At 42.5% G+C, this 12,532-nt stretch overlaps 1 protein-coding gene across 1 annotated transcript in view; it reads left to right on the top strand.

Annotated features, from left to right (window-relative positions):
* The first annotated feature begins 297 nt into the window (after positions 1 to 297).
* The window catches only part of NFAT5 (nuclear factor of activated T cells 5), a 59,047-nt gene continuing 46,812 nt past the window's right edge, over positions 298 to 12,532 (top strand). The window contains exon 1 of the mRNA XM_066636907.1: positions 298 to 545. Coding sequence (XP_066493004.1) covers positions 473 to 545 — 73 coding nt within the window. The 5' untranslated portion in view covers positions 298 to 472. The remainder of the gene's footprint in view (positions 546 to 12,532) is intronic.

The following is a 12,532-nucleotide window of genomic DNA, read 5'->3' as shown; positions in this document are numbered from 1 at the left end:
AAGGGCCGGAAAAGCTGTGCATGCGCATAACGCTCCTGAAAAGCCGATGATTTTTTGCGCATGCGCCGCTCCATCGCTCTCGCGTGTTGCCACCGAACACCTTTCGCCAACTGCGCACGCGCCAACCTCTGTGGGCACCCCTTTGAAGCCTCTTGAGCCGCGAGGATCTGCGCATGCGCACACTGGGTCTGCGCGGGTTTTTTTTTTTTTTTTACTCCCCCCCTCACCGGGTCCCCTCTCCGCTGCTTCGGAGCCGAGCGGCGCATGCGCAGTGCCCGAAGAGAGAGGGGGCGGTCCCGCTGGGTGGCAGCAACGGCGACGGCCACCGGATTCCTGTCAGGAGCGGCGACGAGAAGCAGCAGCGGCGGAGAGCCCGAGCCTCCCGGCCCCGCGCGGCGCCCCGGCCCCCTCAGGCCGTCCGAAGCCTCCTCAGCTGCCGCCGCCTTAGGCCGGGCCGGGTCGCGGAGCTGCGATGCCCTCGGACTTCATCTCTCTGCTCAGCGCCGACCTCGACCTCGAGTCCCCGAAGTCCCTCTACTCCAAGGGTGAGCCGCGCGGCGGGCCGGGCCGGGCCGGGCCGCCCGCCTGCCTCCCCGCCCCCCAGGAATGCATCTCCCTGTGCTGGCGGTGGCGCCCCCGGTCCGCCCCGCCCCGCGCCGGTGGGGGCTCCTGGAGACCAGCAGTACCTCCTTCACACTGACTGGGGTGGGGGCTCCCTGCCCACGGACCCGCCCCCTCCCCTCCTGCCCCCCTTCGCGGCGCCCTCGCCTCACTGGGTGACCTTGGGCCGCTCGCCCCAGCCTACCTTGCAGGGTGGTTGTGGAGACTCGGGCGCAGCTGGTGTGTCGTCGCCCTGGGCTCCTCTCAGGAGGGTGTGACAACTAGGGCTGTATCCCTAATCCTGCCCACACTTACCTGGGAGTAAGTCCCACTGACCGTAACGGGGCTTACTTCTGAGTAGACAGGGGCTCAGTCCTGTCCACATTTACCTGGGAGTAAGTTCCATTGACCGTAACAGAGCTTACTTCTGAGTAGACATGGGCTCAGTCCTGTCCACACTTACCTGGGAGTAAGTCTCACTGACCGTAACAGGGCTTACTTCTGTAGACAAGAGCTCAATCCTATCCATACTTACTGGAGAGTAAGCCTCATTGACTATAATGGGACTTCTTATAGGGACTTCGTATGCATAGGATTGGGCTCTGAGTCTGCAATCATATCCACACTTGTCTGGGAGTATGCCCCACTGACTATAATGGAACTTAGTTCTGAGTGTATATGCATAAGATTGGGCTGTGAGGCTGCAATCCTAGCCACAGGTACCTGGGAGTAAGCCCCGTTAACTTGGGCTCTCAAAAGGGGGAAAAAGGATTCCCTAAAATGTTCTAAATGCAGGCTTTGTAGTGCAGCTCTTGCTGCCTCTCTCATTGTGCCTGGTGACCCCCCCTTTTTCCTCCCTGATCATCAAGGGAGGGATCAAGTAAGCACTGAGTGAGGCCATGGAGCTCACCTCTTAAAATGTGCTATTCCCAAAATAACAGTCAGTGTCAGTTTCCTGACACATCCAACCAAATTGCCACACTTCTCTTCCCCCCCCCCCAGGCTATGTTTCTGGAAAAATAGAGAGTGCATTGTGTAGTATTTATGAAAAAAAATACTTGCCTTGAATGACATGCAGTAGAAATTTAAAAAATAAAAATCCAGTAGGTTTTCTTAAAATATAAAAAAATAAGATTTAGTACATACTACAAAAAGTATTTTTAAAAATATTATTTATTTTATCTGAAAAAATTATATTTCCCTTTCCTATGCCAAAGCAATTGCTTAAGGTGGCTTACAGAGCTCCATAATCTACAATGTATCATAACAAGAAGTAGAATAACTAAAAAGTAAGAATATTTTTGTTGTATCAAAACAAGCACCTGTAAACTCTAGACTACTACCTAAGCTTTTTTTTCTTTTTTCTACACAACATACAGGAGTTATTTCCATGCATGCACCCAAGGAAAACATAATTGAGTGTACTAGGAGCATAGGTCAGCCTCGCCATCTTGTGGAATCTGGAACTTTAATGCATTTGAAATCCTGTTGTCAGTGAATCAGACAGTGAGTGAGTGTATGTGAGTGTATGTCAGTTCATGCAGTTTGTATTTTTCACATGTAGATTGTAATGTCTGAGCAATGCCACCAAAAGGCTAATGGAGAGCCCTGGGGTAAAAATATAGAGCTAGGGCAAACAGGGCATTCAGACCTTGCCGTAATTTGTATAAGAGAGTTCTAGTTCAGTTGTTGTGAACTTTTAACATGTGATTTGACTTTTGTTGTTTGTTTGTTCTGATGTGATAAAACAGGTCTGTGGCTCTTAAAATATACTGAGGACTACTGTAAAAAGTATGGACAGTTGTTGAGGTTGGGGGTGAGCTCTTTCCAGTTTGAGTGAGAAAGCAGAAGTTTGCATCATCCATGCTTTCATTTCAGTGGGGAAACTCTGTGTGTTATTGCATTACTGTTACTTAGAAGGTAAATGAGACATGATGAGTCTCTGAATGGAAAGTATATTAAGCTGTGTCTTCCTTTGGCATCCCTAGCATGATGGGATTTCACCTACCATGAGAGCTAGAAGTAGAAGCTGTGATTGAACTTCTCTTACTCTTACTGTTATTTAGAGCTGTGGGTGAAATGAGCAGACTGACTTCTTCCTTAACCAGGGTTGGCTTTGAAAGCCATCTTCTGTGCAGACAGCAGCTAATGGAGGGATTGCTTGTCTACTAACTGAGGTTGGAATCCTGTGGCATCATACAGAAGTTTTCGTTTGCTCTACTTTGTAATTAGAAACTGGAGACATTTGGGGAGAAGAATACAGGTACATGACTTGCAAAAAAAAAGTGCTTAGTAAATATGGACTTTTGTTGCCAAAATATGCCAAAGGTCAGAATTAAGAGAGATTGGTTTAAGAAAGATGTGTAAAGCTACAGATGACTAGAACAGTGGCATTTATCTGCTTAGTTTTGTTTTCAATTTTCTTGGTTCAAGAGTGTAAACAAAAAAATAGACAAGGCTGGAAAATAAGTCCAAGCAGGTTGAAGGTACTTGAATGCTATTTCCTGTGAAAAACTAGTTTTGGGCATGACATTGGTCTTGTTTTTTTATCTGCCCTGAGCTTGGCCCCTCCTCACCAAAGTATAAGAACTCTTATGTGGTAGTCTTGCCAGGGGTTCATGATAATGTTGAGCAACTGTAAAACTGATATGTTCAAGTTCTGTTCTGCTGAGAAATGAACTTGGTTTCTATTCAAATAGATATTTGGTGCTAATATTCTGGTGGCAATAGCTTTACCAGTCCCAGCACCAACTTGAGATCTGATCCAAGGTGGGCTGTTAATGTATCAGCCATTCCAAAGGGTGTCATCTTGAATTTTGGTGAGTTTAGAAGTCTTGCTGTCAGGGTCTTGGGTTTATGAGGTCCCTTGTGTGCTGGGATTTTGGCTAGTATCACTAATTTACTGGGCTACGGTTGTGTCTTGTCTTTGTTTGTAATCTCTTCTTTGTTTAGATACAAAACATCTATGTGCAATGTGTTTCTGTGATTCTGTATCAAATCTTATTTTTGTAAACAGATTTAGTAGTGCTTGCCAGCTTTATCTATTCTATAGGCATGAGCTGTTTGCATTGTATGAGCCCTTCAAAGCCAAATTTTAGTCCCTTCGGGTATGAATCCCCCCCCCAAGGTAACATCCTTCCAGGATACTCACTAGCAGTTTCTAATCTTTGGTAAACTTATTCTGAAATACCCATGGATAATTGTTGTTTGTTTGTCTTAGGGCTCTTATATCAGTTATATACATGAAGTACTTGGTGGTTGTGACCAAGCAAATAACCTTAATCTTAAAGTGTTTGCTTTTTGAAAACATTTTGATTGAGTGATGGCAAATATTACTCAAACGGAACACACTTAAATAAATGTAATTGAGAATGTTGGTTGCACGTAGGTATTTAAGTGGTACAATTTTTAAATATTTAAGTGAATATATTAGCATTATGATGAATTCTGCTTAAAAGCTCTGAGGAACAGGTCCTCTCAGGATAAAATAGCATGAACAGAAGACTAACTTTGATTAAGATTGCAGAAATATTAAAATTAATTATAGGAACATCATTATTATAACAGAGAAATATTCATGATACTATAAAGACAAAGAAACATGTCTTTAAAAATGCTGAAAATCAATTCAGCTACTTTCACAATAGCATAGTCCAGTGGTTCTCACACATTTAGCACAGAGACCTACTTTCTAAAATGAGAATCTGTCAGGACCCACTGAAAGTGATGTCATGACTGGAAGTGACATCATCAAGCAGGAAATTTCTTAACAATCATAGGCTGCAATCCTACCCACACTTACCCAAGAGTAAGTCCCGTTTACTGTCATTATTAAAAGAATATAGATCCGTGATTTTTCAACCTTTTTCATTCATGGCACACTGACAAGGCACTAAAATGGTCAAGGCACACCATCAGTTTTTTAACAACTCACAAGGCACACCATGCTGTCAGTGGGGGCTCACATCCCCCATTGACCCTACTAATAAATGGCCCTCTCCCAAATTCTCGCAGCACACCTGGGGACTATTTGTGGCACACCAGTGTGCCATGGCACAGTGGTTGAAAATGGCTGATATGCATAGTAGCTTGTTAAAAATATAGGTCTGTAACATTTCCCCAAATGCAGTCACATACCATGGTGGCATCAAGTCTAATATATTAAAAATAAAATATTGAAATGAATAGGGACCCACCTGAAATGAAAAAGGTTGGAAATCGCTGGGTTAAGGCATTTTTTTCTGTGGGCAGTTCTTGTGTGGCCTTTTTTCATATAACTACCTTCCACTTTTCATACCTTACAAAGCCATTATTTCAAAGGTGTTGCTAATCATCTCTCCATTTTTGCCTGATTTTGCAATCTAGTAGTACTACCAAAGGATCTACAAGTGAAGTAAAGGAGATGTTGGTTTAAAAACATTTGCAATGCATTTTATAGAACTTCTTAACTTACAATAAATAGGGCTGCCCCTCATTGCAAGAAGGAAAAGCTATTTTTAATATTCTCACTTCCCATTGTAGTAACACACCAGAGACAAAATAGCCTTAGAGATGAACAAGTAAAAACTTGCTTGCACCAATTAATCAACCAAAGCTTTTGTGAATTGATCTACCAGTTAAAACTTGCAGCTCTGTGTGATGTGTTATACCACAATCACCTTCTCTGGTATTTTCATTTGGTAGGCGAGAGGTCCCACACATCTTTTGCTATAGAAGCAGTGAGGAATTATGAGCATTGGTGTTTATTGTAAAAATTGAATAAAATCAAGTGGAGTTTAGAGCCAAACAAACTTGTATCGAACTATGAATGTAATTCTTATGAAATTATTTGTATGGTTGGCAGTACAACTTTGTGTTTATGGAGTGAATTTTATTATAGCTGGAGGGTTGCAGGCTTTTGTTAAGGGTCACAGAAATACAGTAGTAAGCCAGGGAAAGAAATCTTTAATTGGAATGTGTCCATATTGGCTGAGACAGTAAGAATGAAACCATGTGATTTGCAGGTATTGTGCTGAGTTTTGCACTTGTTCATAAGAGAGAGTGCTGTGCTTGAGGTACAAGCTATTAACCCATTTTTGCCTGGCCCGCAGGTGTACACATCTGGTCCCTGTTATGTATATGCGACATTGAGCAGAAATTAAATCGACAATAGACACTGCTTGCATATGTGAGTCTTACAGGAGAATGTCACCCTTGAATAATTGTTTCTCAATTATTTTAGAACATGGGCATTGAACTTGTGTTTGAAATCTCCCATTATTATTGTAGAGTAACTGTCTGGATCTGTTATGTTGAAATTGGATTTGCTACTTAAACGTGGCTACTTTGAGGCATTTCTGAAGATTTTTCTTCCTTTTCTTATGTGTTTTTAAAAGTGTACAACTTTCCAAAGGCAGTTAGAAACTTATTTGTCACAAAGAAGTTAGAACTTGGTTATTTTTCATGACATTTTCATTAACTGCATCTGCTTCCTGAATGTGAGTATTTGAGATCTAATTTTTTGGCAGATAGTAACTTTAAAAAAAGAAGCTGCAGTTTCATATAATAACTAACTTGCCCTTTTGTAGTAGTTTAAGCAGTCATTATACTGTAGTTGAATAGTGTTTTAAGTTAGAAAAATATTAATGTACAAAGGGATGGGAATTTGCCTGGAGTATTCTCACCAATCAATCATGAAGCCTCATTGCCTCATATAGTACTGTATTGCATTAGTCATGCTTGCAGGTATGCAAGTTGTGGATTCCAAATCTGAGATGGAAGATAATGGCCACCTCATCATGTATAGCTTCTGTCACCACTGCCACAACTAGATTTTGCAGTTCACCAGAACTAGAGGAGTCTCAGGGTATTTGTGATGTGTTCATGTCTCTGAATACACAGTATATTTTTGCTGTGGTTACAGACTCTTGCAGTGACTACAGAAGCCAGCATTTGTCTGTTCTTATATTCAGTTCTTCAGAAATCAATGCTGCTAGGCTAGCATAATTATAAGCCCTGAAGTCTGGGAAGATGTGGTGATGTTTGCAAGTGACAAGCTACTGTTAAATTTTTTGGATCTTGTTTGGTTCACAGTTGTCTTTGAGGCATTTGGTATATTTTGTTAAATTCATGTGGGCAGTAATTGGCACGTAACTTCCATATACAGTATTCTAAACTGCTTATGGAGTGCGTTGAGGGTGATTGCAGTGGAGTTGTCTATAGGATTTAGGGTTGCTTGTTTGACAGGGCTTGGTTTGCCCTGAACGTTTTTCTGTGCACAGTGTCTGCTGCATTTATCTCTAAAAAATGTTTTGCGCATAGGGAACAGAGCAAGGCAGTGTTTAAGGAGAGTGGGGTGTTGATGTTTCCTGTCACACGTACATTGCAATTGTTTATGCCTAAAGGAGGGTGTGTGAGAGAGAGGGTGGGGGAAATAAGGGAAACGAGCAAATAAAACTTACCTGTAAATATTGCAAAAAGTGATTACGAAGCTTTACATTCACCAGCCTGAGAACTCTGAGAAGCCTGTTGTGGGAGATGTGCGGCTTGAGGCTTCCTGTCTGAAATGCTGGCTGACCACTCCTGTTCAACCTGTCTAGGTAAACTCTCAACTGGAGTGAAAGGGCAGAAGTTTCCACAGTTCCCCAAAACTCATAAATATGTGCAAAGAAGTAAATTATTTTAATAAACTACCCTCAAGTATCATTTCCCATAATACAGAAGCCACTGACTGCCATGACATACTACAGTAGAAGAAACGCTTATCAAAGAAGATATGAAGATATGGATAGATTAAAGCAGCCAATGAGGGGCTGGCTGGTTGGGTGGTAGAGAGAGTGAATGTCTCCCTGAGGAATAGGGGAGGTTTCACTATCACTGAAGCAGACAGTTGTTAGACCTTTATGGGGGGGGGGAATCCTTAAGCCCCACCACTCTAGAGAACAACCAGCCCATCTCTTTCATTCTTGGGCTTAGTGATTGTGCTTGTAGCGATGGTTAAACTCAGGCTTTCTTGACTTATACAGAGTATCTTGATCCTTTTCAATCAGAGTGCATGCTCTGTTTTGAGACAGAAATGGCCTTGGCCATCCTGGTCAACAGTCTGCACCAGGAACAGGACAGGAAGAGTGTTTCTCGGTTGGTTGGACTGCACCTCTCATCGACTTGTGATTCTGTTGACCGGTGTTCCCGCCTAGCTGCGTGGCTACAGAGCTTGGCTTCCTGGAAGTCCACTGTGATGCTGACATCATTGCTAGCGCTGCAGAAGCACCATCACACAACCATGGAAAGGGTCTGTGCAGATGGAATGCTGCTGTTGACCATGCACCTTTCTAGACTGCCTGATGGGGATGGGCCTAGGAGGCACAGTATTAAAGTGATTCCGCTCTTACCTGTTGGGTGGTCATAGAAGGTAGTTATGGGTGACTGCTTGTCTCTTTGCCTGTGGAGTCCTGTAAGTTTCCATCTTGTCCCCCATTCTGTTGAACGGCTTTCTGAAACCATTGGAAGAGGTTGCCTGGGGATTTGGAGTTGGGTGCCCTCAATATGTGGATGACATTCACCTCTATTTCTCCTTTTTGTCTGGGGCCATAGAGTCTGTATATGTTCTGAATTGGTGCCTGCTACAGAAGAGGGTTAATAAACTGGAATTAAATCTAAGCTTGGCAGAGGTGTTCTAACACAACTGCCTGATGAACCAGATCCATTCCAAAGGAACTGGCAACTAGTTTTATGTACTTGGAATGATAAAGTAAACCTAACTGACCACTATCACACACGTGCCACCTATCTGTGGATATCCTAAGTCAACCAAGTCTTGACTTGGCAGGCAGACTAAAGCAGTGGCATTGATGGATTTGCTGATGTGGGCTGTGTTTACTATCACACAGAAAAAGACTGTAATCTGGCAAGGGTTTGAGTTACTAGTCTCCAAAAAACTCTGTGGCCTGTCTTGGGGGAGGGATTCTAGCAGTGAAACATTCCTCTCACTACTGCCGGATAAGAGTTGCAAAAACCAGGCCTAGATTTTTTTGGGAAAAGAAAGGAATCTGTGTCATCCTGCAAAAGCCTAGCCACAGAATAACAGAAACGTTCTTTCCTTTTCTTCTCGGACACCTTGGGGACAGAAAAGAAGAGAGGTTTTTCTCCCTCAGTGGGACTGGGCATTCTTCCACCATTCCAGTGCTTGCAAAACTGCTCTCCCTCTTGCCCTGATATTGCCCTAATATTGTCAGGCAATTCTCATTTCCCCTCCCATTCCATATCACCAGGACTGGAGTTGGAAGCAATTTTGGGTGGAGTCTGTAAAAATGTACCAGCTCGGACTCCAACCAACCTCGATATAAAAACATAAGAAAATTTTAACACTTTTGTTGCTGTTTGCCACTGACCTCATGCTTGGGGAGATTCAGTAATGTGTTGAGCCACATGATGTGGGAATAATGCTTTGTAATGTTGACTCCAGTAGCTTAAGAATACAAACAGCCAACAAGCAACCAATTTTTGTGTGGATGCAATGTACACTCTAATTTTTTTAATACTTGCAGTTGACTTATGGTTCCATTTGCCATTTTAGTAGTTTTACCATTATTCATACATGCTGAGGTTTTATGATGGAGTTGGATTTAAAAATTATCAGAGTTGGAGGTTTTGTGTACCGACTCCACAGCCCCTGCATACCATGTCCATCCAATGTACACACCAGAGAAAAAACTTTAAAGCATGGCAAGTGAGCAAAATGCATTCATAGAAAGCCACACTTAACTGAGTAGCAAAGTTGTTGTTTTTTTTTTTAGGATGGGGTCCTGTGAACTTCTGTGTTGCTGCATAAGCATTGGGTTCTGTGTAGCAAACTTTCTCCCTCTCCAGAAGGGGAGAAGAAATCCCAGATTTTGCATGGACTTGTTTTTTTTTACTTTGATTAAAGTGGGGGAAAACCTCTGAGGATCCACAAGTTTTCTCCCAAAAGTTGCTTTGGAATGGGCTAGCACACAAACCTGGAATGAACTAATCTTGTAGAGCAGTGGTTCTCACACATTTAGCATCGGGACCCACTTTTTAGAAAGAAGAATCTTGTCGGGACCCACCGGAACTGATGTCATAACCAGAAGTGACATCATTGAGCAGGGAAATTAATCACAATCCTAGGCTGCAATCCTACCCACACTTACCCAGGAGTAAGTTCCATTGACTATCATATACATAGTAGCTTGTCAAAAGTAGAGGTCTGTAACATTTCCCTAAATGCAGTCACATACCATGAGAGCATCAAGTCAAATAGATTAAAAATAAAATATTGAAATGAATGGGGACCCACCTGAAATTGGCTCGTGACCCACCTAGTGGGGTCCCGACCCACAGTTTGAGAAACACTGTTGTAGAGGGAAGCACTGTGCCTGCTAATCTTTTCAGCTCTAGTGATAAACAGAAGAACCTTGTTGAACTGTGCTGTGGCACAAATCAAGTTCTGTGTCTTGATGGTTGCAGAACATTTATTTATTTAAGGATATATACCTTGCCCGCCCCTACCCCTACCCCAATAATGGGGCACCCATGGTGGCTCATGACATTCATTAAAATATTTTAAGACAAAAGCCAGCATGCATCCTATAAACAGGTATAATCCAAAACGCATAAATTTCAGCAGCAACAATGAAAAACCTGCTTATGGCAAGAGCCGGTATGGAAGAAAGCAGTCCTTTAACTACAAAGAACTGTTGGATGAAAGCTAGAGAAAAATCAGGATTGAGTTTTATTGTCCAGGGACTTGGGCTTGTGGAGAGAGACTTGCTCTCTGTTCTGTAACTCTTTCTCCTTAGCTCTTTGTGGGTAGGGGCAGGCTGGCTTTGTGGAAAGGCAATTATATTCTTTATGTGCTCAAGTATATTTTTTAGTATTTTCTAGTAAGAGAATATTTGTAGACCCACAGATTATGACCTTGTATGAGGATTTGTGTTTTCTGGGATTCTTGGTGTCTGCTTTGCTCCAGCGCCCATAGTTGTGAAGGAAGAAGATGTTGTGTGCTGGCCTGCTCAGAGAACAAGGGCCGCCTCAGGCAGGACTTTGGTGCTTGGGAGTAGAGCTGACACTCCTTTACTTGAGCATAGAAACAGCAACTGGGAGTTCACTGAGAGCTCCTAGGTCCGGCCCCTCCCCCCCAGGGGGGAGCTACCAGCTCCGAAATAAAAGAGGGGTTTGGAGAGTAGGTGCACTATGTCAGTGGCTAACCTGAACAGGGGAGCTGGATTTTGGACTGCCAACCTCTATCCAGAGTGGCCCTATTAGAAAAGCTAATAGATCAGGGCTCTAGCTCCAAATCCAGGCCTCCCCTGCCTGTCCCTTTTCCTTTTCCTTCCTTGTTTTCTGTTGCCTAGTTCTTTAGAAATAATTTTGAATTCTGCAAAATAAAGAAAAGCTAGTGTGGTTAGAATGAATTTTAGAAGTGATCTGCAAATGATGAGTTTTGCTTTATTCTGGTAAAATCTGATAGAGTATTGTTATAGTATTGGTTGTGTGGGCTGTTTCTAGTGTTTACAACTGAAGAATCTAGTAAGAGAAATTAATTCCTGTAATTTGTTTCTGAAGCATATGTAAAGACCAGAAATTAAATGAGAGGTCTAAGCAGTTGAGTCTGTCTAGCTGCAGATTGCAAGGAGGGCCAACGGGTAACTCTCTGACATTGAAAGCACTTCTTGCTGCTTCAGTCCCTGTTGATCTCTTGCCATTGCACTTTTTCATGTGCCTGGCCTGGTCTGTATTTGACTGGAAGGATATAGCAAGCTCCAGTGCTTGCTTTGGTTTGCTTTCTTCCAAGGAACACTCTTGATTAAAGGTTCAGGTGCCTGTGAAAAGCTTAAAACACATAATAGTGTATTAATACTGCTTTTTTCTGTTTAAGCACAGAAAGAAAGGGGGGCATTGTTAAAATCAGTGTCTACTTTCTAGCTTGTGTGTGTTGGCTTGAAAAAAGTAGGTTTAATGTTCCCTCACAAAGCAGGCAACAGACTGACAGTGGCTTTCTGGCTTTCCATTAATATAATGCTCAGACTTCATTTGTATTTGTTATAAATGAATGACTTTTTTTACCAAGCAAACTTGCAACTGAAGTTCAGTGTAAGAAGTACAATAATGTATAGATGAATCAAATGAGCTCTAGTAACAAGGACAGTGGGTTTTGCCTGGCCATGAAACTTTGCTTCTCCTTCAGAACCAGTGAGAGGGTGTCACAGTTCTGAAGAACTTGTGGAGTGTTCCAATATGCAGAGATGTATCTATACATAAAGTTATACTTGGGCATTATTTTACTTGAAGGAAATATATCAGCAATATTGGGAAAGACTGAAAGAGCTTTCTTAGACATACTAAGGGCTTGTGTAAGACTTAGTTGGATTTGGAACCCCCAGGCTCCCATGATGCTTCAAACTGCTTTTGAAAGTTTTCTCAGTTTTAGAAAAGGTTTACTTTGTGGCCTGATGGTGGCTTCTGTTACATGAAGCACATGCAACAGATTGTACAATTGTTTGGGTCCTAGTTCTTGTGTTTCTAGACTGATGACTACCTGGCTCGGTCTGCTGCTCTTGGAACAAAGGAGATGTGAACAGATTATTTAACTAGATGGCAGATATTTGGCCTTTATCCAAAGGGATGGGTTTCGTTTGAGCCCTTCAAGCAAATAAAAATATGCATCAAGTGGAAATATAATTAAGGAATAAAGCACCATTTGTTTCCTTTCAGGCCTAACAAAAGAAGGCATTATACAGTATTAGCAGCATTGGATGGCCTGCTAACGTATCTGTACAACTCTGACCACTACTTGGTGATTGGAGACTTTGGTGTCATTCCTTCTTGGAGCAAAGTCTTATCCCTTGAAGCTATCAGCATGCCAGATAACTGTAAAATTTTAACTCATCCAGCTGGAAGTTGCTGTTTATTCACAGAGCACTGTGAATTGTGG

The sequence above is a fragment of the Tiliqua scincoides genome, chromosome 9 (genome assembly GCF_035046505.1).
Source record: "Tiliqua scincoides isolate rTilSci1 chromosome 9, rTilSci1.hap2, whole genome shotgun sequence".
Taxonomy (NCBI): domain Eukaryota; kingdom Metazoa; phylum Chordata; class Lepidosauria; order Squamata; family Scincidae; genus Tiliqua; species Tiliqua scincoides.
The sequence above is the reverse complement of the archived record's forward strand: the minus strand, read 5'-3'. Positions and strand labels throughout refer to the sequence as shown.